The sequence below is a fragment of the Neofelis nebulosa genome, chromosome 9, assembly GCF_028018385.1.
Source record: "Neofelis nebulosa isolate mNeoNeb1 chromosome 9, mNeoNeb1.pri, whole genome shotgun sequence".
Taxonomy (NCBI): domain Eukaryota; kingdom Metazoa; phylum Chordata; class Mammalia; order Carnivora; family Felidae; genus Neofelis; species Neofelis nebulosa.
The window spans coordinates 53,841,537-53,867,869 of NC_080790.1; the positions used below are offsets into that span (position 1 = coordinate 53,841,537).

A 26,333-nucleotide genomic window follows, 5' to 3' on the forward strand; every position below is an offset into this window, starting at 1 on the left:
TTCATTCTTTCTCATTGCCACGTAGTACTCCATTGTGTATATAAACCACAATTTCTTTATCCATTCATCAGTTGATGGACATTTAGTCTCTTTCCATAATTTGGCTATTGTTGAGAGTGCTGCTATAAACACTAGGGTACAAGTGCCCCTATGCATCAGTACTCCTGTATCCCTTGGGTAAATTCCTAGCAGTGCTACTGCTGGGTCATAGGGTAGGTCTATTTTTAATTTTTTGAGGAACCTCCACACTGTTTTCCAGAGTGGCTGCACCAATTTGCATTCCCACCAACAGTGCAAGAGGGTTCCCGTTTCTCCACATCCTCTCCAGCATCTATGGTCTCCTGATTTGTTCATTTTGGCCACTCTGACCGGCGTGAGGTGATATCTGAGTGTGGTTTTGATTTGTATTTCCCTGATGAGGAGCGACGTTGAGCATCTTTTCATGTGCCTGTTGGCCATCTGGATGTCTTCTTTAGGTTGTAGTTTCTAACAGAAACTGACTAACACAAGTTTTTTAAAGATATCTTCTTTCAGGGCCAGGGTGAAAAATCTCCAAAATGGAAAAGTCAATTAGAGAAAGAATATTTTAAAGACATTTTAAAGACACCATGTTTTATTAAAATTATTTTTCCACATCGTATATAAACTGAACCTTTGAATAAAATCAAGTACAACTTCAGAATAATTTTAGAGTTGAAAGGCACAGTGCAAATGTAAATTATTACAATCAACAAAATTGAAAAATATTTTAAAAATTACTTTTAGCACAAAAAAATTCCTGTAAATAAAAGTAAATTCAGAACATTACACCATCACCAGTATAATACCTGATTGGACACTTAGTTTTTTTCCATTCATCTTCCAGCTGGATTAAGACATTAACCATAATATTGTGGAATGTTCAGCATTTATGTTGGCTAACCTGACATATATGACCTGTAAAACCACACTTAGAATTTAATTTGCTCAGACGAGTTGGTGATTTTGGTATATTTCAACCTGGAGAGAGCAAGTAATCTTAATATAAGATGTGAGAAAGGAAGTCTCCCATGCAAACTTTTGTAGAGATCAACTAACAGTATAGACAAAATCTAAACAAAGGAGATTAGTGGATGTTTTCAAAGTATGACCATGTAAAACAGCTAATCGGACTGATATTCTTAAGAACTACATGCTCACAATTTCAAATAAAGAAATTACTAGCCACTTTGAAAACAGAATTAGGGAAGCAAAGTGATTTTACAGCAGTCTTTGAGTCTTCTGCTTTAATAGTTTTTCACCAAAACCATGAAATAAATTTAATACATTCCAATTTCTGTGAAACACAAACAAGGAAGAAATCTGTTAAAACCATGGAGTACATTTTTATTTCTAATTTAAAATCTCCTTTTAAGTTGTATAAGCTTTGAAATGCAAGTACAGCTTTAAAGCATCATAATGAGTAATTGTAGATGAATAATAATACAGTCTATATCCTAAGGAGCATCTGTAGGCGTTTTAATTGGAAATAAGCATTCTGCGATAATACTAATAGCAGTGTGGAAAAATGAAGTGAAAAAAAAATTCAAAGTGTTGGGAATCCTCCTATCCTTCCTGGATTTTAGTTTAATCGTCTCCTCCACAGAGAATGAGCAGTACTTTCCTGTAGTCTCCAGATGTGTCACCCTGGGGGCAAGGGAAGCAAAGGAACAATCTGATAAGCGGGTTTTCGAAACGAATACACAGCTCGGAGTCAACCATGTTAACTTTTTCAGTCTTCTCTGGCTTTTTCTCAGAGAGGTATTTTTTAATTTTTTTTTTTTTAATAACACTTGTTATTTTTTTTATTGCAAAAGTAATACCTGTTCAATATAGGAAATAAAGACATAAAAGAACATAAAAACCCTAATTCCACCATCTAGAGATATTCTTAGTATTTTGGTGTGTGCAATATCCTTCCAGACCTTTTTCTATGTGTATAGATTCCTATGTGAGGGGGTATAGTATTTTGTATTCTGCTTTTTTACATAATAGAGATTATTTCCCTATTTTAATTTATTAAATGTTCTTCTACAACATCATTCTTTAATGGTTAAATAGTATTCCGTTTTATATAGGTAAAATAATTTGCTTACCCTCCCCCACTGTTAGATATTTCTATCTTTTCTAATTTTTCACTGTTATAAACACTGTTATAATAAGCAATTGTAGTTAAATTTTTGTGCATTTTCTTGATGATTTACTCAGGATAGATTTTCATAAAATGAGAATTACCAGATTAATGATGGTGCATTTTCTTAACATTTTTTTTAATGTTTATTTTTGAGAGACAGAGAGAGAGAGAGAGAGAGAGAGAAATGGAGACAGAATGCAAGCGGGGAAGGGTCAGAGAGAGGGAGACACAGAATCTGAAGCAGGCTCCAGGCTCTGTCATGTCAGCACAGAGCCCGACGTGGAGCTCAAACCCAGGAACCACAAGATCATGACCTGAGCCAAAGCCGCTGGGTGCTCAACTGACTGAGCCACCCAGGTGCCCCAATGATTGTACATTTTCTTAAGCCTTTTGGTACATGTTGCAAAATAGCCTTCCAGAAAGGTGCTATAATTTCTACATATAATGTTTTATGGTCTAATTATTAGATCAATTTTTATTTGTGCTTCATGGGCACTAGAAAAGAGGGAATCTCTGTCTATTGGATTCAAAGTTTAATATATATCTCTTAAATTAAATCTTAATATATCTTTCTTTATGCTTTGTCTCATCAATCTGCCAAAGAATAAGGATGTGTTAAATTCTATCTGGCATATATTTCCATCAATGTCTTCTTTTGGAGCTTCAAATTTCTTATTTATAGATTTGAATGCAACCACTTATTTGGCACTTAAAAGTTTCTTGACTTAATCTTTGTTAATTAATATATTAATTATTAATTAATAATTATTAATATAAAGTGATTATATTAATCACTTTATAATATTAATTATTAATATAAAGTGATCACTTTTTTCCTATTTAATGTGTTTTCTCCTTAAATTCTTTTTCCTTATAGCATAATCCCTTTTTCCTTATAGCATAATGTTCTTTTCCCTGGCCTCTTTTTTACAGCTGCTTACATGTCACTGTATTCTAGTTGTTCCTTATAACTTACATTTTTCTTACTTTTGTCATTTTTTCTTTTTTAAAAAAAATGTTTATTTACTTTTCAAAGAGAGAGAGCATGCGAGCAGGGGAGGGGCACAGAGAGAGGGAGACAGAGAATCCCAAGCAGACTCCCCACGGTCAGCCTGAAGCCCCCAATATGGGGTTCGAACTGTTGAGATCATGACCTGAGCTGAAGTGAGACACTTAACCGATTAACCGACTGAGACACCCAGGCGCCCCTGGATGTGAATCATTTCTTGTCATTCTCATGCCCAGTTAGGACTCCGGGAAGTCTGCTGCCAGGTAAATAAAGGCAGAAATCCAGGGTAACTAACAGGCTTTCCCACTGTAGATCTTAGCTGGCCCTGGGTTTCTGGATGACTGACTTGGTTGCTTATCTTCCACTGTAAGCAGGCAGGCAAGGAAGTGACAGTTTTAAAAGTATTCATTACAATATACTCTTTCTCTGTCCGGGGTCAACATAATTACTATATTTAGAAGGCAAACATTTCCAGCTTCTAACCTGGCAGAGATTTAAACATCTGTGTGAAAGGAAAGAAACTGGAAATACCTGAATTAGAGTAAGATCTTTAAAAGTGGTGCTATCTGCCAGGGAACGGATAAGAAGTGTCTGAATACCTAGGTCAGAACCCCATTTCTTTTCTCAGAGCTTTCCCCTGGGCCAAGGCAGGGCTCTCATGACCTACCTTGATGAAGGAATACAGAGACTTCCCATAAAGCCTCTTGAAGTTTTCCCGGATGTCCATCATATCAATCTCTGCTCGAGAAACCATAACTCTGATAAGGGTGTCATCATCGGTGCCCAAGCCCTAAGGAAGAAAACAAGATCCATGCTGGTTCTCAGGGCTCTTCTTTAGCCTATCAAGGCAAGCCTATGCATGGCTCTCCTGATGACATCTTTTGCACCACAAAGCCTGTAGAAGCCTGTGGAATACTGTTCCTCACCATGGTGTTCAGGGCTTTCCACAACCTACCTTTCCAACACTCTGTGTTCGAACCAGAGGAGACTGCTCTCTGCCATTCGAGACACATACCTGGTGTTCTCAGACTGCCTGCCTCACCTGCAATGATTCTTCCCCACTGAATGTCATCCTTCCTTCCCCAGCCTTTCCATCCTTCCTACCAGATGAAATCCTCCAACGTAAAACTCCCTTTATCTATTTTTTTTAACGTTTACTTGCTTACTTTTGAGAGAGCGAGGGCCCCCGCAAGTGGGGAAGAGGCCGAGAGATACACACAGAATGTGACACAGGCTCCAGGCTCTGAAGTGTCAGCGTAGAGCCCAACGCAGCACTTGAACTCACAAAACTGTGAGATCATACATGAGCCGAAGTCGGACGCTCAACTGACTGAGATACCCAGGTGCCCCTGTAAAATTTCCTTTAAGGTCCTGCTGAAATATACCAACTTCTTTAAATATTCTTCTCTGATCTTCACCCCCTAAACAAATACTGGAAGATACTCTTCTTTCTGTGTTCCTATATATTTGGATCCTCAACTACTGTCTTATATTCTATTTTGTTCTTACTGGTATTTTGCACACATGTGTCTTCCCCTTCCTACCTTCCAATCTCTCCTGTACCTCTCATGGTTCCCAGCAGCAGTCTCTGCACAGAGTATGATGCATGGTTAGGGGCCTGGGCTCTGAAGCCAAATTGCCAATATTTGCATCCTTGCTCCATTACTTCCTCACTGAGGACCTTGGACAAACTGCACATCCTCCCTATGTCTCAGTTTTCTCATCTGTAAAATGGGGGTTAATAATAGGACCTTCCCCTTAGAGCTGTTATAGGGATAAAATTAATCCATATGTATACAGCATTAGGAATGGTGATCACATGTTATAAGTACTCAATAAGTATTACCTAGTATTATCATTAGCAGGCACTCGGTGAAGTATTTGATGAGTTGAACTATCTCAAGCTGATTTTGGTTAATTTGTATGGGAAACAGAAGTAAACATGAAGGTGGACATAAGACATGTTGGAGTCATTCAGATGCTAAAAATGAGCCATTTACCTTCATAGATTTATAAAGCCTTTCAGCAAAATATGCAGATTTGTTCCTCATGCACTTTACTGTTAAGAGATAAAAAAAAAAAGGAAATAAAAAAATTATAAAAGCTATGAGAAAAAAGTGACAATTGTTCCCTCTGTTTCTACAAGGTATGAAGTAGTATTCTCTTGATTGCCTTGTCAGAAGAATTTTAGCCAAGGTCTATGTTTTATGAACATAGACCATGGAGAAATAATTAATAAAGGCAATTAAAGCAAAAGGCAGCATATAGTTTCTTTTTTTTTTTCAACGTTTTTTATGTTTTATTTTTGGGACAGAGAGAGACAGAGCATGAACGGGGGAGGGGCAGAGAGAGAGGGAGACACAGAATCGGAAACAGGCTCCAGGCTCTGAGCTGTCAGCCCAGAGCCGACGCGGGGCTCGAACTCACGGACCGCGAGATAGTGACCTGGCTGAAGTCGGACGCTTAACCGACTGCGCCATCCAGGCACCCCTAGGCAGCATATAGTTTCAAAATGATTACTATGCCTACCATATGAAACAGTTATTAGTTCTAACCATCCATAGACTTACAAGATGCAGCTAGTATAGGATTATCTCTCCGGTATATTAAGATATAAAGGCACAGAGAATATAAAATATATAAAGCTACATAATATAATAATAATCAGATCATATATAATACTTCTTGTTTAAAATTCTGCATCTCATTATGAGTGACTGAAACTTTTTTTTAAATCCCTGAAAACACCTATATCCCCATGACAACAAACTAGTAAGGGGAAAAGTCGGTAAACATTTGTTTCTCTACTTCCCACCCTCTACCAGCTTACCTATGGCCAGCAGAGCATCTTCAAAGCTACCAGATGTTTCAGATTTAATACTCTGCTCAATATCCTTCTGTGATATCCTTTTGTATTCATCAAACACTACAAACAATAACAAAATGGAATTATAAATAATAAAAAGAATAGAGGAAACTGAAATTTATGGAGAGAATGAGCATTCTAGAGATCACTGTTTATTTAAAAAAATTTTTTTTAACATTTATTCATTTTTGAGAGACAGAGACAGAGTGTGAGTGGGGGAGAGGCAGAGGGAAAGGGAGACACAGAATCCAAAGCAGGCCCCAGGCTCTGAGCTGTCATGACAGAGCCTGATGTGGGGCTGGCACTCATGGACCAGGAGATCATGACCTGAGCTGAAGTTGGACGTTCAACCGACTGAGCCACCCAGGTGCCCCCATTTTTTTTTTACAAGTAGTTTTTAAAAATTTAATTTAATTTTTTAATTTATATCCAAGTTAGTTAGCATATAGTGCAACGATTTCAGGAGTAGATTCCTTAATGCCCCTTACCATTTTAGCCCATCCCCCTTCCCATAACCCCACCAGTAACCCTCTGTTTGTTCTCCATATTTAAGAGTCTCTTATGTTTTTGCCCCCCTCCCTGTTTGCTTCCCTTCCCTTATGTTCATCTGTTTTCTATCTTAAAGTGTTCATATGAGTGAAGTCATATGACATTTGTCTTTCTCTGACTAATTTCACTTAGCATAATACCCTCCAGTTCCATCTACGTAGTTGCAAATGGCCAGATTTCATTCTTTTTGATTGCCGAGTAATACTTCATTGTATATGTATACCACATCTTCTTTATCCATTCATCCATCAATGGACATTTGAGACACCCCCATTTTTTATTTTAATTAAAAAAATTTTTTTAATGTTTGTTTTTGAGAGAGACAGAACACAAGTGGGGGATGGGCAGAAAGAGAGGGAGACACAGAATCTGAAGCAGGCTGCAGGTTCTGAGCTGTCAGCACAGAGCCTGATGTGGGGCTCAAACCCACAAACCGTGGGATCATGACCTGAGCCAAAGCCAGATGCTTAAGCGACTGAATCACACAGGTGCCCCGAAAAAAAAATTTTTTTTAACATTTATTCATTTTTGAGAGACAGAGACAGAGTGTGAGTGAGACAGAGTGAGACACGGAATCCAAAACAGTCACTATTTATTCTTTGGCATACCAGGAAGAAATTAATTAGCAGCGTCAGTGAGAACCCAGGAGGCACAGGCAAGTGGAATGGGTGCGAGGGGAGGATGAAGGAATGTTGTGACTCTCGGAGGAGATCAGGTGAGTCCTTTTCCTTATTTGGGACCCTGTTTTCTCACACATAAAATGAACCTAACATCTAGAGAGATGTGCTTTCTTTTCTCATTGTTCTCTTAATGAGCAGAACATGTCTTTTTGCAATTCTGGCCTTGGCAATCACCTGTGTGTTCCTTTTGGCTTAAAACTAGAGTAAGTCAACCCCTTGAATACTGAGTCACATTTGACACAAATGGTTGCCTCTTTTAATAGACTGTAACATAATTAGTTTTTCTTTCACTTTTTGCCAAGCATTTTCGAATGCGATGAACCTATTTTCCTCTCGCTGTCTCCTTCTGGAGCCTTCTTAGAGTGGATATCTGTTTTTTCTTCTTAACATTGCTCTCTTTGGGGCATTGCCCCAGGCCCCATCAGTGTGATTTTCACATGGCTGTCAACCCACAGACATCCCTGCCCCCCAACATATACCATAAGCTCTACCAAATCAGTGGGCAGTTCATCGGACCACAGCCAGTCTTACCCTCCTGGGGATTTTTAAAATTTAATTAATTAATTAATTAACTAATTAATTTTTAAAGAGAGAGAAAAAGATAGAGAGAGTCTTAAGTAGGCTCCACATCCAGCATGGAGTGGGATGTGGGGCTCGATCTCACAACCATGAGATCATGGCCTAAGCTGAAATCAAGAGTCTGATGTCTGACTGAGCCACCCAGGCTTTCCCCCTCCTGGGGGTTTTATAAATGAGCAGATAATGGGAATGGCCAAAAGCACTGAGTCAGCTTTAACCTCAGAGAACAGAAGAATTAACTGGGGAACCTGGGAAACGTCCTGAATGTCACTTTCAGGGATTCTAAATCAGCCAGTCTGAAGTAGGGGTTCAAGAACCAGCATTTTCAACGAAGACCAGACTGAGAAACTCTGCCTTACAAGTAAAATATGTGACTCCCTTCCACTGTGATCCCTAGAACTGCCTTGATTTCTGTTCTTCCTGGAATTGTTCAGCTCTTCCTTCAATTCTATGAGCCACCAGTTTTTTCCATTTTCCCTCTTGTCCCATTCTGTATTATTTCTCCTTCTTACTTAAGTTGGAGTCAGTGTCTATTGCTTGGAATCAAAAGATCTCATTGACACATTTTCAAAGTCCCAGTTTTCTCCACTGTAAAATGGGGGAAATAATGGCTGCTCCAATGGGATATTGCAACAAACAATGCTTATCATATGCTTAGCACTGCACTGGGAAGATAATTAATAAAACCCTAGTTATTTGAATCCTCACTATTATTGTTTGTTGGTAAGAAAATTATGAAGTTTTCTTTATCCAAATAGTGCTTAGATTTTCTTCCAGTCGTTTACAAGCAGATATTTTATAACTTCCCGACAATTGTGCTGAGAAGTGAAAATTGTTACAAAGGTATTTGCATGGTCTTTAGCAGACCTGCAGTTCTTGGGAAATACCACCAGGTGGAGATTTATGTAATTAGTAATCTGGCAAGGGGAAGAAATAAGGAGCTGAGTCAGAAGTTGGTGCATCTGATGGTAGCCCGTGACATTTATTAACAGGTGGAATTACCTATTTTTAGGCACTGTGGAATATCTGAAATCACTGCAACTTCCAAATGTGTTGTAATTTTCAATTACTTTATGTTTTCAATTTAGCGAACTCATCCTCAAATTTCCCATAGGTTTTGTAAATTGTGTGTGATTATACAGCACGGTGGGTTTATAAAATTGTACTGTAACATAAAGACCTACAGAGCTTATATAAAAGATGAACTATCCTATTTAATCCTTATTGCTGTTTACAAGAAAATAAACCTGATGACAAATGTTCCACAATTTTTTTCCCAAAGAAGTTTAAAAGCACATTACAAAGACTAGCATTACCAGAAGCAAATTAAAAACATTACACATAGGAAATAAAATGTGAAACTATCCACTATTTATCTTATGCCACATACTCCCTAAAGAAATCATTTCTATTAGCTTTACAACTTGGATATTAAATAGGAATAAATATCAACCAACAATTCTACTTCATCACTCACTGATGTACTGAAGATTTTTTCTTATGTAAGTAAAATTAAATGGGGCAGGTGCCTGGGTGGCTCAGTCGGTTTAGTGTCCGACTCGTGATCTCGGCTCAGATCATGATCTTGCAGTTCGTGAGTTCGAGCACTCATAGTGCAGAGCCTGCTTGGAGTTCTCTCTCCCTCTCCCTCTGCTCCTACCCCACTCATTTTCTCTCTCTCTCTCTCAAAATAAATAAGTAAACTTAAAAAAAAATTTTTTTTTTAATTAAATGGGGCTGCTTTAGAAAAAGGACTGACCGCGAACGTTGGTTTCCTACAAACAGGAATGCCAAACCCCTATGAATACATTGTATATCCACTAATTATTCATCATTAATATTTCAGAAATTGGCTCTCATGCACACTGTTGCACTCCTACATTTCCAAGGTAAGATATCTAAGACAGTTCAGTGCAATCAGTTCTTTGTACCAAGTAAAGGGGAAAAGGTTCTAAATTAATTATGGACAATATAGTTTTCACTGTCTTTCAAACAGTTTCTTTGGAAGATGAGGCAAGTGCCTTACCATGCAACAGATGATTGCGGTTCCGGGAACAGAGAACAGTTAGAAATTTCACCTCATCTGTCCCCCATTTCTTCTCTCCAGCCTCATACAGGTCCTGAAGCCAAACAAAGCACAAGTTTAAAACATCACAGAGAAGGTGCCAGGAAATATATAAATATTTCCAGAACTTCAAAGAGCTGAGCTGGCTGCGTTTTATTTTGTTGGTGATGAGGGTGGAAGTGGTGTTGGTGAGTGGCAAACAATGACTCAAGACTTTTCCTTAGGTGTATGACTAATGGGACCTTTTACTATCTCCTTGAGAGGGCAAGCACCAGCAGCAGCTCCTTATATACAGACTACATGGTTCTATCATCAGAGCTGAAAGGAATGCCCTAGACTAGGCTTACCATACAGAAGTCACTAACCATATGTGACTACTTACATTTTCATTCATGAAAATTTACAAGTCAACTCCTCAGTCAGACTAGCCACATTTCAGGCGCTCTGTGGCCATTTGTGGCTACTCTGGCTGAGGAGTTGACTTTTAAATTTCATTTAATTTTAGTTAATTAAAATTAGCCAGTGGACACCCATATGACAGTGCCAATGTAGAACATTTTCAGCATCGCAGAAAATTCTACTGGACAACACTACTGTAGAATGATCTGTGATTTGCCGAAAGCTACACAAGGTGTCACAGTAGAACCAGGACCCCATTAGTAATTGTTTATATTCCAAACAGGTAGGACTATAAGAATTTGACTCTGGCCACTTTAACTATATTACTGATAAATCAAAACTACTATTCATATTACCTCACTGCTATTTTAAAAAAACAACAGGAAAATAGCAACTGTTGGCGAGGATGTCGAGAAACTGGAACCCCGTGCACTCTTGATGAGAACGTAGAATAACGCAGCCTCTATAGAAAACAGTATGGCTATGCTTCAAGAAATTAAAAATGGAATTACCATATGATCCAACAATACTACTTCCGAGTATATAGCCAAAAGAATGGAAAGCAGATCTTACAGAAATATCTGTATATCCATATTCACAGAGCATTATTCACAACAGCCAAAAGTTAGAAGCAACTCAACTGTCCATCGACAGACAGATGAATGGATAAACAAAATGTGGGCTATACAAACATTGGAATATGATCCAGCCTTAAAGGAAGGAAATTCTGGCACATGCTACAACCTGGATGAACCCTGAGGACATTATGCTAAGTGAAATAAGCCAGTTACACAAACACAAGTACTGTGCGATTACCTTGTATGAGGTGTCTAGTCAAACTCATAGAAACAGAAAGCCAGAGAGTGGTTGTCACTGGCTGGGAGGAGGGAAATGAGTTGTTTAATGGTATAGAGTTTCAGTTTTGCAAGGTGAGAAAGCTCTGGAGATTGTTTGCACAGGAATATGCACATAGTTAACATTACTGAACTGTACACTTAAAAATGGGTAAGATGGCAAATTTTATGTTATGTGTGTTTTATTTATTTATTTTTATTTTTTTCTTCAATATATGAAATTTGTCAGATTGGTTTCCATACAACACCCAGTGCTCATCCCAAAAGGTGCCCTCCTCAATACCCATCACCCACCCTCCCCTCCCTCCCACCCCCCATCAACCCTCAGTTTGTTCTTAGTTTTTAACAGTCTCTTATGCTTTGGCTCTCTCCCACTCTAACCTTTTTTTTTTTTTTTCCTTCCCCTCCCCTATGTGTGTTTTATTTTAAAAATGTTTTTGCGTTAAAAACTGAGAACAAACTGAGGGTTGATGGGGGGTGGGAGGGAGGGGAGGGTGGGTGATGGGTATTGAGGAGGGCACCTTTTGGGATGAGCACTGGGTGTTGTATGGAAACCAATTTGACAGTAAATTTCATATATTAAAAAAAAATAAAATAAAAAAATAAAAAATAAAACTAAAAAAAAAAAAAATGTTTTTGCAGCACCTGGGTGGCTCAGTCCGTTAAGTGTCTGACTCCGGCTTAGGTTGTGATCTCACAGCTCGTGGGTTCAAGCCCTCCGTTGGACTCTGCTGACAGCTCAGAGCCTGGAGCCTGCTTCAGATTCTGTGTCTCCCTCTCTCTCTGCCTCTCCCCGCTCACACTCTGTCTCTCTCTCTCTCTCAAAAATAAACATTTATTAAAATTTTTTTTAATTTTTTTAATTTAAAACCCTACCGTTTATTTATAATCAGCAGCTGGCTTGTTAAGTTTCTCAAAATGCCCTTAACTGACACATTTTTGTCACTCATTGGGCTTCCCTCCATCTACTCATCTATTCTTTCACTTCTTTGTCTAATTTCCTCACTGCTTTAGAGTCAATTCACAGAACCATGGAATTTTAAAGCTCAGAGGGCACGAAGAGTTCATCTAAGTAATAAAGTAATAAGCTTTAAAATTCAGATTTTCCTGTTTTGTCTAAGATCACTTCTTGTCGGCTCATCTAGCTCCTTTATCTTTTCTTGCCCTTCATCTGGCTCCGTTTTCATCTCTGTTCTTTTCTCACTGCCTTTTTATTTAGCTCTTGTTTCACTGAAACCTGTTTTTCTCTTGTGTATTTTAGGGTCCAAAGCCATGTGAAATCTGCCTCTTCCTGACAGTGTGGCCCTGTTCGCCTCCCTTGCTGCTTCTGTTTGTTCACAGGCCACATAGCGTCTGAGCTGAGGGTTTGCAGACTGTCACGCTTTTTCATTTTTAAGTGATGAGCAGTCTATCCAGATCTGTTCTTTTCCTCCAGAACAAGGTGAGGGGATTCTTCTCGGAGCTCCTCACTTTTTATATGGATGGAGTTCCAGCAGGAGCACCAGTTGCTAGTCCACGGAGGGCTGCTGAGACACAGGAGTTCCCTGAGGAATTTCTTCCTGTTCGCACAAAGCCACTGGGCTTTGAGGTTGGGGGCATTGGCCTCCTTTCTGTGGCAGAAATGTCCTTCCTGCATCCTTGGCCCAGGTTTGCTGCCCATCTGGCATTTTAACGGCCCTCCTCCGTGGTTTCCAGTGTTGATGCAGATTTTCCCTTTTTTAGATTTGCTGGTTTGTTTGTTTTTCAGGAGAAGAGAACCAAAATGTGTCATCCAGCCAAAGTTCTGAAGGGCATTTTTACTGTAGTTTTAAAACTTTTTTATGTTTATTTTTGAGAGAGAAAGAGAGACCGAGCCCAGGCAGGGGAGGGGCAGAGAGAGAGGGAGACACAGAATCTGAAGCAGGCTCCAGGCTCTGAGCTGTCAGCACAGAGCCTGACGTGGGGCTCAAACTCACGAATCTTGAGATCACCATCTGAGCCGAAGCTGGACACTTGACCGACTGAGCCACCCAGGCGCCCCTAGGGTAGTTTTAGCATATCATGAGTTTCTTTTTATTTAAAAAAAAAAATTTTTTTTAACACTTATTTATTTTTGAGACAGAGAGAGACAGAGCATGAACGGGGGAGGGTCAGAGAGAGAGGGAGACACAGAATCTGAAACAGGCTCCGGGCTCCGAGCTGTCAGCACAGAGCCCGATGCGGGGCTCGAACTCATGGAGCGCGAGATCGTGACCTGAGCCAAAGTCGGCTGCCCAACCGACTGAGCCACCCAGGCGCCCCATGAGTTTCTTTTTAAAGTGGGAATTTTGAGCACTCCCTATGATGTCCTTCAGTGCCAGTTTCATCCCAAGAACGGATGAAATTGGACTCATTGGATAACAGCCTTTTTAAATTTTAAGATTTCTACCTTTTGTAAGTTACCATGACCTGATTCCACCTGCCCTGATCATTCTTCTCATCTCAAACTCATTTACTTTCCTCAAAATCCAGCTATAATACCTAGTGGTTGCAACCACTCCCCCTGCTGCTGATACGAGCCACAGCAAAGGCTGACAAGGTTTTCCTACCGTCTTATCCTACAAGAGCTGAAATATCAGTGGGCGTTGGTCTTAAATTCCTCACCTGTTGGTGAAGGATCCAGAAAAACCTACTCTGAGTTCTACTTCCTCCGTCCAACTTTCCCAGCCCCAACTTGGTAGGAAACCCCTTTCAGCTGATCACTTCCAAGAGGCTCCTTGAAGAGCCCTCAAAACAGTTGATTGAACTGCATTTGTTTAAAAAAATCAGACAGACCTGGATTCAAGGAGCCCAATTCTACCAGCTATGAGATCTTGGACAAGTTATTTATTTATTTACTTATCATTTACCGTAGTTAGGAATGATTTTTTTGGATAAGTTATTTAAATCTTCACATCAGTTTCTTAATCTCTAAAGCAGAAGTAAAAATATCTACTTCACAGATGTGTTGTGAGGAAAAAGCGCAAAGCAGTTAATGCAATGCCTGGCATCTAAGAAATGCACCAACAATTGACAGTGGCTATAATGTCTCAGGAATAAATTGCTTGCTAACTCTTCATTTAGTTTGAGATACACCTGTGCTACAGAGCCTCCTTCCAACATACCCAAAAATGTTGTCTTTGAGGTAGCTGAAATTCATGTAAGCAACCAGGAGTTCAGCGTTTTCAATACCTTCTCCCTCCTCAAAGCTTTTGTTTTAGAGGCAATTTCCTATTTCTCTAGTATGGGATGGGCCTCCCTGCATCCTCAGAACTCTTATGACACACATACCCCTCTCCCTCTTGGTGAAAGCAACGGGTTCTTTCCTGCAGAATCCATAGTGGTTCCTACCTTGCATAATGAATGGGAACAGTTCTTCCCCATGGTTGTATATTGGTTGAGAGTACAGGATCTAGATCCAAATTGCCTAGGTTCAAATCCCAGTTCTGCCATGTATTATCTGTGAACTTGAGCAAGGAACTGGACTTCTGTAAGCCTCAATTTTCTTGTCCATAGAACGGGGATAGCAATACTTGGTTCACAGGGTTATTGCAAGGATTCAATGACATACTTTGTATCAAGAGCTCAACAGTGTTTGGCACTTGGTAAGGACCCACTTTTTATTAGTTCTTATTGTCAGTGTTACCTGGCTGCAGTAAATAGATCAGGCATCAGTGCCAGGGCAGCATCAGTGGGCTGGGCACCAGGGAAACAACTGCCTCTTGGGGTTTGATATTAATTTTACCCCAATGGGGTACACACTGCGCCAAGCTGTTTAACACAGGTGCTGTCAAATGTTCTCTCTGGGGAAGTAAAAATGCAAGGTAAATAAAGCAAAGGCAGGTCCCTTCACCTTCAAGTGATTCCAAAGATGGTCCATGGTTCTCTGGGGTGGCCATACCATGGTCCCAATGTCAAGAACACAGGGGGGCTTATATAATGATGCCCTGTATCACCCCCAAGCCCCAAGTATCTCTGCAAGAAATTTCTGCATTAAAGGTTATCTATGGGAATCTTTTTTTTTTTTTTTTTTTTTTTATAATATATCCCAGCCAGGAAATATACACTGAAATATAAGAGGGGGATCCACCAACTAAGGCATGTCTTACTGGCAAAAGAAAAGAAAGAAATTTCAGTTCTACTAACCTGAGCATCCTGTCTCATGAGAGCATCATCCAGATAATTTCCTTCATCCCTGCCACCCTGAGAAAAGCAAAACAGAGAATGAGAGAGTATCCATGAAGATGGTGGTGGGGCACAATGTTAGGACAGAATGTCTGGGAACCCAAGGACATGGTAATTAGAATGCCCACAGAGGTCACACTTCCAGCCTAGGGAGAGAGGGCAGATGTCCTCTGAATGTGTTTGCATTATTCCTGTGGCTCTGGTCTGTGCCTAGAGAACATGACCAACCAGAGCCAGCGGCTCCTTCATGCTGCCTGGGCAGTCTCTGCCAGCAGAAGGGGAAGCAGAGAAACACTGCCTGCTGACTGCTCCCTCCACTGCTGTCTCCTCCCTTTGCCAGCTCACCCCACTCCTATGTCTTCCCAGCTGACTCAAGGCCTTCCTAGCTGGCAAATCTACATTGATCAATTCTGCCAAATAAGGGCTTGGAACAAAGGAGAATCAAGAGTCTAGGACCAGCAGTGGGGCTTAAGGAGCATGTGAAAATGCCTCACCCCTCACCAACATCAGCTCATGGGAAGGGCAGGGTTGAAGTCTGGGAGGAATGGTAAGGAGTAACAGGTACTTTCCTCTGGACTGTTAGACTATTTTTTTTAATGCTTATTTATTTATTTTTGAGAGAGAGAGAGAGAGAAAAGAGAGAGAGAGCACGGGGAATGGCAGAGAGAGAGGGAGACAAAATCCCTAGCAGGCTCTGAGCTGTCAGTGCAGAGGCCAATGTAGAGCTCAAACTCATAAACTGTGAGATCATGACCTGAGCTGAAATCAAGAGTTGGATGCTTAACCAACTGAGCCACGCAGGCACCCTTGTTAGACTACCTCTATTGCTATGCTGTCTCAATATTCTATGGTCTAGGCACGGCTTGGCAGAGTACTAAATCTGAAAGGCAAAGAACAAAATGAGTTAAGAAATGCTAAGAAATAAGAAGTGAGGAAAAAAATAAGGAAACAAGTAAAGCAGGTCAGCATTATTAAGTATCACAGGCAGAGTGTGGTGGGGTTGGAGATGATTTCTGGGGTCCTGCCTTGTTAATATTAACAGAAACAATATTATTGTTTTACAATATTAACAGAAACAGGAAGTCAGGAAGATGAGCTGGTTTGGGGGGGAAATGAGTTCAGGTTTAGTTTAGAAGGACTGATTTGAGGTGATTGTAGACTATAAGGAAACACCTTAAAAAGCAGAGAGAAATGAGAGTCCTACACTCAGGAAGGACGTCAGGATAAAGACAAAATTGGGGAGTCATGTGAAATGTCACATGTATGCATCTTCTATTTTCTGGTACCCCTCCTCCCACACTAGCCCAGTCCTGCTTTACTTCTCATCTGGAATATTGAGGTAACTTCCTACCAGGCCTCCCAGCCTTCAGTTCAACTGATCTTACACATCACTGTTACATTACTCTTCTAAAAATGCAGTTCACTCCAGCGATCCCAAACCTTTAGCAGCTCCCTACTGCTCTCCCAACAAGGGATCTCAGTTCATCTTTCCACCTTGTTCCTAGAATCACCAACCAACTGCTCAGCCAACAATTCCTTGAACACACCCCACACCCCATGTCCCCTGCCTCCTTGCCTCTTTCTGGCTGTTCTTCCTGCCTATAACGCACTCACCTATATCTGTGCCTCTTGAAATCCTAGAGACCCTCCGAGTCCTCTCTGAACCAGCACCTCTGTCATGAAGGCTGCTCTTTGTTTCTGCAACCAGACTCTCTCCTTGAAACTTCCTTTTACTCTGTGCTCCTCCTTTGGCACTTTTCATGCCTTTATTATAGCAATCTGTGTACCTGATATATTCCTTTATGACAACATAAACTCTTAAAGCCTAGAAGTTGTCTCAATGCACTGAGTAGCAAGGGTACCTGGCATGTATTAGGTATTTATATATATAAATTTGAATAAATGGGCATGCGTGAGTAGCCAGAGTCTCTAAAAGAGAGAGGATTAAAATAGCAGAGAGGCCCAAGAACAACACTTGGGGAATATTCACATCTGGCAGGATGAAAGGGTGAGCAAGGCTGGAAAAGGGGATTTGGAGCAAGCATCCCGATAGAACTCAACCCCCATCAGGAGCAGCCCACTGAGGGCGCGACTCACAGCGGACAGAGACACCAGCACCCTCTGGAACATGAATGAAGTGTCAGAGCGAATGTCATCTTCAAGGCTCTTCCCATATTCTGGCAAGAGAGCAAAGTTAGCTGCAGCAGAGTAGAGTCCTGTCCAGTGCTGCGTCATGCTCCAGAACCATCTGTCCTCCCCAGGATCAGCCAGTTTACCGAAGCAGTTTGTTATGAGGGTTTTCAACCCCACACACAGTTTTTCCAAAACTGAACTCTTGTAAAATGGTCAAGGCAAGTTTAGCTTGTCATTATAGTAGAAGCAAGATGTTCCTGGTCCTTAAAATGAAAGGTCAAGAGGGCTGGGGCTGTACTCCTCCTCCTGCAGTTACTACTGTCCAGGAGTCTGCCCCCACCGTGGTTCTCAGTGATGGAAGAAACGGTGACTGTTGACTGGCACATGGAAAGGCAAACAGAGCAGAGTTTCTGAGCCTGTGTTTGGGGACATGCAGGGGGCATGTCAGACCCAAATTCTAGCAGCTTCCCACCAAGAGCTTCCCCAGAGAAGTTGCAGCCCTTCACAGCCCTTGGGTAGAAGATCCATTCGGCAGACATGGGGATTGGAGTGTTCGAACGAAGCTCCCAAGGTTTAGTATCTCCTGCCCTGAACACTTACCAAAACTCTTACTGTTTTGTTTCCTTTCTACCAGAGTAGTACATGGAAAACTCAGGGAAAAACAAATAAGTAAAATGGAGGGAAAAAGACTCCACAAAACTCCACCATAATCTAATCACCCAGAAATAATCATTGATACCACCTTGGTGAGTCTCCTTCCTCATTTTTCCTTATATACGTATGTTATTTTTCTTTTATTCTTTTTTTTTAAGTTTATTTATTGGGGTGAGGGAAGACAGCATGAGCAGGGGAGTGGCAGAGAGTGAGGAAGAGAAAGAGAGTCCCAAGTAGGCTCCACGCTGTCAGTGCAGAGCCTGATGCAGGGTTTGAACTCGTGAACCACAAGATCGCGACCTGAGCTGAAATCAAGAATAGGATGCTTAACCGACTAAGCCACCCAGGTGCCCCTGTTATTTTTTTCTTTTTAAAAAAAATGGCATCATAGCATGCTATCTTATGATTTGTCTTTTTCACTTATCCATATACCATACCATTTAACAGAATTTAATAATATCCTTCAATATACATTTTGATGACTACATAATACTCCATTGTGTGGGTGCACCATATTTTGTTTAGTCAACCTGCTACTGATGGACATATTTAGCTAATATAAACAATACCAAACAAGCACTATAGGACCTAAACCTTTGAGCAGTTTTTTTTTTTTTTAATTACATTCTTAGGGCAAAAAGGCATATTATCTTTTAAAGACTCTTCAGAAACATCATCCTCTGGAGATTTTTAAGAGAGGAATAAATGGCTATCTTTCTTAGGTGGCTGGAGGGTATACAGTCCAGTGTGGAGGTAAGAAGTTGGGCGAGAGAGCCCCTCCAGGGCATTCCCTGAAATGCTAAGATTCATTGGTGCCACCACTTTTGAACAAACATGTTTGATTCTCTGCTTGATAATAAGGAACAACTTTCAGGGTAATAAAACACTGCACTGGGAGTGGCATCTTCACCTAAGAAGTCTTGAGAAAAAAAAAAAGAAAAAAAAAAAAAAAAAAAAAGAAGTCTTGAGAAGCAAACAGATTGTCATTTGCCTAGACAGGAAACTGCCTAAAAGTGGAGCTTGGAACTAAGGATCCCTCATGGTCAGTGTTTGTAAGAATAAAGTATTTTTAAAAAAAATTTTTAATGTTTATGTATCATTTTGAGAGAGAGTGCAGAGAGAGAGAGAGAGAGAGAGAGAGGCAGAGTGTAGTGGGGAAGGGGAAGAGAGAAAGACACAGAATCTGAGGCAGGCTCCAGGCTGTCAGCACAGAGCCTGACATGGGGCTTGAACCCATGGACTACAGACCACGAGATCAGGACCTGAGCTGAAGTCAGATGCTTAACTGACTTGAGCCACTCAGGTGCCCCTCTAAGAAGAAAGTTTAATCAGTAGGTAACTACCCACTGCTAGTTTACTTTTCAGATCACAGTGAAACCTCAGTGGGGCCCCTGAGAATGCTACATACGAAGCTGGTAGGTCTGGTTTATACGTCGGATCTCCTCAGGTGTTCGGGAGGCCAGGATCTCAATCAGGCAGCCCTCATCCGTGCCAGCTCCCTAAACACGAAACCCAGAGAAGAGGGAGTTATGAGTCAGTTTATAATGTTGAATCCCAGACACAGAGGCATATAACCAGGAATCTGCAGAGAAAAAGGCAACCTATTGGGTTCTAGCAACAGGATTTGCTAATTTTTAAGTTGTCCTGCCCAAATTCCAACGTGTTTACCATAACTGTTTTTAATAATAACAAACATTTATGGGCTGTTTCTATCAGCTGATTATCTTGCCAGGTTATGGACAGTGTCTGCCCTCTAGAGGCTTAATCTTTCCTTGACTTCCCCTGTACTTTTTTTTTTTTTTTTAATTTATTTGTTTTGAGAGAGAGACCGTGCAGATGTGGATGCAGGGGAGGGGCAGAGAGAGAGGGAGAGAGAGAATCCCAAGCAGGCTCCATGCCTGACACAGTGCTCAATCTCACAACCTGAGATGATATCAAGAGTCCAATGCTTGGGGCACATGGGTGGCTCAGTCTGTTATGCGTCTGACTCTTGATTTTTGCTCAGGTCATCATCTTATGGTTAGTGAGATCGAGCCCCACATGCGGCTCTGTGCTGACAGCGTGGAGCCTGCTTGGGATTCTCTCTCTCTCCACCCCTCCCCAGCTCATACTCTCTCTCTCTCGCTCAAAAACAAACATTAAAAAATTTAAAAAGAGTCTGACTAAGCCCCCCAGTTGCCTGCCTCCCCCATCCCCATACTTTTCCTTTGAAAGGCAGTATCTTCTGGCAAAGACTGTTACCTCTTTGCTTTCCCAGAGCCTAGCCGAGAACCTTCCACAAGGCTATTTACTGGCATGTTCGGGGAGGAGGGTAACTGTATTTGAATTTTGTAGTTGGTCATTAAAAACAGTCAGCCTAGGGCTAAGGCACAGTGGATCTAGCACTGAGGGAGGCTGAAAACCCTTTCTGCCAGTAGTGAGCCTCCGGCAGCCCCAGAGGCTCCACTGTGTCAGCCATGAAGTTTCGTGTCTCAAAAGCAGCTAACATGCCAAGAACGGTCCTGAAGCTGCACCACAAGCACAACTCTAACCACTCCCCGTGGAGCCACAGGAAAGAGCAAATGATTGCATAACTTTATGGAGAACAGCTTTGAAGTTTACAATTGCTATAATGTAATGTCATGTTTTCGAGTTGTCATCAGTGAAGGAAAATCTTTCTCCTGAACTTCCCCCTCCCCACTCCCACAGGGTTTTTGTCACTTTCTTGAGGAAGCAGGTCCATGGCTGCAGAAGAAGAGGGACACACACCTTCATGGCCCGTCGCAGCTCCTGCACATCATACAGCACGGTGGGCGTCATCATTCCCACAATCACCCGCTCAAAGTTGCCACTCAGTTCCGACTTCAAGTCGTCTATCAGGTCCTGCAAGGCAAGCAAGTGGCTCTGTTTAACTGCCATGCTAACTTAAACCAGCCCGGCCGCTCTCAGAGTGTGGTCTGGGATGCCTGGGGTCTCCAGACTCCTTCAGGAGGCCTGCAAGGTCAGAGCTCTCCTCATGATAACACTAAGACATTATTTGCCTTTTCATTGTCATTCTCTCCCATTTGTACAGTGAAGTTTTGCAAAGGCTACTTGACATATCTACATTTCCACAATTCTGTTAAAAGGCTATTAAAATGCCCTTTTCCAAGTACATATCTATACAAGACCAGATTTTCTTCCTATACTTCAACCAAAACCATGTATCACAACAAACGATGCAGAAGCATATATGAGAATCCAGCTGTCTTCCATTAAAGCAGGCGTTAAAGAACTTTGCAAAATGTAAAAGAATGCCAATTTGCTCACTAAATGTTAATGCTTTGGAATATATAGCTATTTTTCATTAAAATGTTATTTATATTAATATGTAACATATGTATTGTTTTTTAAATAAATTAACAAATACATATTTTTAATGCCTCAGTTTTAATTTTTAGTATGGTAAATATCAATAGATATATTCCACAAAAACAAAAAAAGTCCTCAATAAGAGTGTAAAAGGGTCTTGAGATCAAAAAGTCTGTAGACACTGACTTAAATGTATTCACTCAGCAATATACTTTGAATATATTTCCAAGTCAATAATCACATAAGACATTTTTAACAGCTGCTGAAATTTCTATATGTAGATGCAATATAATTTATTTAATCAGTCCCTTGTTTCTATTTTTGTGCCATTATGTACACACGCATTTAGCTATATCTTTGGGATCATTCATGATTATTTCTTAAGATTGAATTCCTAAAAAGAAATGTAATTCTTTGGACAAAGGACCAAATTCTAAAGATGTTCATTTACATTTCCTCCTAGAACAGGTCAGAGAGTTTAAGACCCTGCTCAAGATCAACCAAAATAAGGAGCTGAGATACCGTTTAAGTCAGATCTCTGATTCTCACAAACCTGACTGCACAGCCCTCCCTATATTTCAATCTCTTGTGCATATTTTTAGGTCACATCCACACATAGTGAATGAATAAATGAACAAATAAATTAGGGCTCAACTCATTAATGCTGGTCATCTTAACAAATTGTCATCAGATTAGCTTAGTTCTGAGGCTAACTATTCCAGTTCACGCATTACATGCATGTTCACACTCGTTTATGGTCATTAAAGGACTCTGGGATGGAGAAGAGTTTCAAATGCTCAAAAGATAGTCTGAGCTATGAATAATCCCACTCCCTACTGGGGTCCCATTCAAAGTTTGCTTGCAGGTGTGCTGGGGAATGCTGAGCCAGCTCTGTCCCAGCCAGGAGCTTAGGGCCAGTCTTCGAGAAACAGCTGCAGTCTGGCTGTAAGGTTCTCCAGGATAGAAATTTTTATCAGAGTTACTGTACTCTGAGACCTAGAACACTCATTGGTAACATTTCCTCACTCAGTAAAAAGATTCACCACACAGACAGGTTTTCAGTGATGAGGAAAGATTGGGTGGAATGGCTCTGGTGAGTGAGTTATTGAAAACAAGAGTTTGAAATAGGGTCCCCCGGGGGTGCAGGATTCAAACCAGAAGGCGTGAGTGAACACCCCGTGCATCCATAAGCTAACAAATTATATACATAGTCACAACCCCATTCTAGAATTTGAGGGGGTGTCCCCCAACTGAGAATCATCAAAGGAACGATGGGTTTATGTGGAAGAGTCAAAATAGACTAAATCCTAGGAGAGCGTATTCAAAACAAACTAGATTTAAATACTGCTTTATCCACCGTGGCCTAAAAGAAGGCTGACCAGGATCAGGAAAGCAACGCTGGAGGCTCAGCCCTGCCTGGCTCACAAGGGCGGTGGTGGAATCCACCGAGCAACCAAGTCCCTACAAGAGGCTGGGTGGGAAGACACCAAGGTTGGCTTGAGCTCTGGGAACCAAGGGCTCCCAGAAATCACTCCTGGCTAAGGACAGTGGAGGTAACATGCTGAAACTGTTTTTTCTTAAGAACATCTTTAAATGAGGCAAGGGTCCACCTTTTGAAAACACAAGGCCACTTCAAGAATCTAGATCGGGAAGAGACCCGGAGAGGCTGCGGCCTACCCTGCCGATGGTGGTCTTATAGGCCGTCCTGATTTCCTGGCGCTGGGCCGTGCTGCGGTAGGCAAGGACGCTGATGATGGCATCTTCGTCGGTGCCTGGCAGAGAGCGGGGACAGTGAGTGAGGTGCTTTGGAGAGGAATGAGAAAACAGGTTCCTGCGAGGACACTGGCGTTACCCAAACTTACACCTTTTTAAGAAAAGAGGTCCTGGGGCCCCTGGGTGGCTCAGTCGGTTAAGCGTCCGACTTCAGCTCAGGTCACGATCTCGCGCTCCATGAGTTCGAGCCCCGCGTCGGGCTCTGGGCTGATGGCTCAGAGCCTGGAGCCTGCTTCCGATTCTGTGTCTCCCTCTCTCTCTGCCCCTCCCCCGTTCATGCTGTCTCTCTCTGTCTCAAAAATAAATAAATGTTAAAAAAAAAAAAATTAAAAAAAAAAAAGAAAAGAGGTCCTTGTTCAGTAGGTTTGTCTATTTTTTGGGGGAACCAGACACTAGATGTGAGTCTTAGCCCTCCTTTAATCAACTTTTTACCACTGAACAAAGAAGCTAACTTGTCTGAGCATTAGTTTCCTTACCCGTAAATGTAAGTGACCACAGCACTTTCCCTTACAGAGCTGCTGCAAGCGGTCAATAAAACAAGCACGTGACTTCCTTAGCACAATGCCCCACAGTTACTAAATATTCACTAAATGCTGACTGGGATCGGGCTTTTCCCCCTCCTCTGCAATTCTCTTCATGTCTTTGGTTCTCCTGGATCTTCTATGTTCTTGCCTTTTCTCTCCTCATTTTTTAAAAAAGTTTATTTATTTTGAGAGAGCGAGCGCACGCATGTGCAGGTGGGGGAGGGGCAGAGAGAGAGGGAAAGAGAATCCCAAGTAGGCTCCACATTGTCAGTGCACAGCCAGACATGGGGCTTGAACTCACGAACCAAAAGATCATATCCTGAGCTGAGCTTGGAAGCTTAAGTGACTGAGTCACCCACTTGCCCCTTCTCTCCTTATTTTTAATCTTGTTATCATTTCCTCTGAGTTTGGAAACAATTCAGACTCTCAGCACTTTGCAGTTTTTTTTTTTTTTTTAATTTCAGTATAATTAACATATAGTATGACATTAGTTTCAGGTGTACATATAGTGATTCAACACTTCCATACATCAGTGAGTGCTCATCACTAGTGCACTCTTAATCCCCTTCACCTATTTCACCTGGCACGTGCAGGGTTTTATGGGTTGCTCATTGCATGCACTGTACTTAGAGATCCATTAATGTGTTTTTCATTTCAAAGCTCTCTTTCCTGACCTCAGATGGTTCCCTTTTTATAACTGCTGATGAGTTCCCACCACGCAATATCCTACCAAAACTTTATAATGAGAATTACAAGTTTTCAATGGCTTAAATTTTGCCTGCCTGTTTCTTGAAGCAGCTTTTACCAGGGGAGACGGGTGGGGGGGGGGGGGCTTTATTCTGATTTTTCAAAACTGGTGCCTCGTCTTAGTAACAGCTAGATGTTCATGTATGTTGGGTGAGTTTTCTGCTTCCCCATGGTTCATCCTGTATGGGGAGTTGTGATGGACTAGAGAAGAACTTCTATTGGGATATTTCAGAGAGAAATGAAAAAATATAGATTTACCAGAGTCATTCTTTGCAAGATTAGAGATCCAGAAAAGTGCAAGCTATAGGGAGGAAGCTGTAAAACTTTGTTTACACATCTTAGGGACCTACTTTCTGTTCTCTTAAAAGGAAGAAGAAGGAAGAAGAAGAAGAAGGAAGAAGAAGAAGGTGGTGGCGGCGGAGGAGGAGGGGGAGGAGGAGAAGGAGAACAGGTATAGTACATACAACCATCCTGTTCTCCTTCAGAACTTTCAGCGGGGAAAGGTCCATTTTATGCCCACCCCTGTTTCTGTAAAAAACACCATTTTTCTTCTTTCAGTCAGTCAAGTTTGAACCCTCAAAACAGCTTTGATTTTTTTTTTTTTTTTTTTTTTTAATTTTGAGAGGGAGAGAAAGGAGCAAGTGCACAAGCAGGAGAGAAGGGCAGAGGCAGAGAGAGAATCTCAAGCAGATTCCATGCTCAGCACCGAGCCTGAGGTGGCGCTCAACCCCATGAACTGTGAAATCATGACCTAAGCAGAAATGAAATCAAGAGTCAGCCACCCAGGCACCCCATAGCTTTTTTTTTTTTTTTTTTTTTTTTTACTGCCCTCTCATCCTCCACATTCAAATTTCTTGCCAAGACATACAAAATCTAACTCTAAAATCTTTTTTGCCATCTGCCCCCTCTTTGATTCCTACCACTACCACTTCAATTCAGGATTTTAGGGTCTTAGACAACTGCAAAGTCTGCTAACTGGTATTCTTACCTCCCTCCTAATTGGTCTTTCCAAAGTCTTGTCAGATTCATTTTCCTATAAAGAAAAACTCTGATGGTGTCTCTCCCCTGCTCAGGAATACACAAGGGCCCCCCACTGTCTGCTGGATTTACTACAGGAATGGCAGTCTGGCATTTGAGACTTTCTGCAATATCCCATTCACTATTGTAACTATCCACACGAAAGGATACCAGGCAGCCAAATTCACAGACTTAGCTCTTCAATTATTATACTTGATCCAACTGTACTACACTCCTTTCTCCTGACCTCCTTCATTCTCAGTCTACTGGTTTGTGTGTCTCCCTAACTGTTCCACGTAGTGTCATGATTGTGGCACTGGTTTCCTGGCCAGTGCCTTTGGGCCATCCCCCCCATGCCTATGATTCTACAGATGGTCTTCTCAGTAGCAACCCCAGGACCTCCCTTTGGTAGCAGCCACCTCCTGCTTTGCAAGTACCTCCTGCCACAAGCCACCTTTCTGTGTATTTACTGTGACTCCCCCTAAGCCTCAGCTAAACTGGAAAATGGGACAGTGCTCACACTCACCCCATGCCCTTTGCTTATGCTATTCCACTCACCCGAAACACATTCTGTCTTATCTCTACTGAAACAACTTATCTCCCAAAGTCCCTCTCAAATTCTGCATCCTCCAAGAACTTTTGCCTGATGCTCCCAAATTAAATGCGATCTCCTTTCTTAACCTAATGGGATCTTATTTGACCCTTCCTATCACTATCATATTGTGATAGCTATTATCATATTATTATAGTTGTTTCCATGCATGCCTTACCCATCTAGCATCCATGGACTAGCTGACTAGGTTCATTTTTTTTTTTTTTA

At 41.3% G+C, this 26,333-nt stretch overlaps 1 protein-coding gene and 1 long non-coding RNA gene across 4 annotated transcripts in view; one reads left to right on the top strand and one right to left on the bottom strand.

The window, feature by feature from the left end:
• Positions 1–591: 591 nt before the first annotated feature.
• Positions 592–26,333, bottom strand: part of ANXA4 (annexin A4) — a 163,369-nt gene continuing 137,627 nt past the window's right edge. For all 3 annotated transcript variants that reach the window (XM_058683842.1, XM_058683841.1, XM_058683843.1), the window contains 10 exons: positions 23,130–23,224; positions 20,871–20,984; positions 19,531–19,621; positions 17,433–17,512; positions 15,297–15,353; positions 9,862–9,955; positions 5,992–6,087; positions 5,162–5,220; positions 3,829–3,951; positions 592–1,665 (listed from right to left, as the gene is read on the bottom strand). In XM_058683842.1, coding sequence (XP_058539825.1) covers positions 1,606–1,665; positions 3,829–3,951; positions 5,162–5,220; positions 5,992–6,087; positions 9,862–9,955; positions 15,297–15,353; positions 17,433–17,512; positions 19,531–19,621; positions 20,871–20,984; positions 23,130–23,224 — 869 coding nt within the window. In that variant the 3' untranslated portion in view covers positions 592–1,605. The remainder of the gene's footprint in view (positions 1,666–3,828; positions 3,952–5,161; positions 5,221–5,991; positions 6,088–9,861; positions 9,956–15,296; positions 15,354–17,432; positions 17,513–19,530; positions 19,622–20,870; positions 20,985–23,129; positions 23,225–26,333) is intronic.
• On the top strand, positions 9,966–20,905 carry LOC131484971 (uncharacterized). Its single transcript, XR_009248549.1, has 3 exons — positions 9,966–10,088; positions 18,103–18,214; positions 20,811–20,905. It is a non-coding gene; the product is annotated as an uncharacterized LOC131484971 (long non-coding RNA).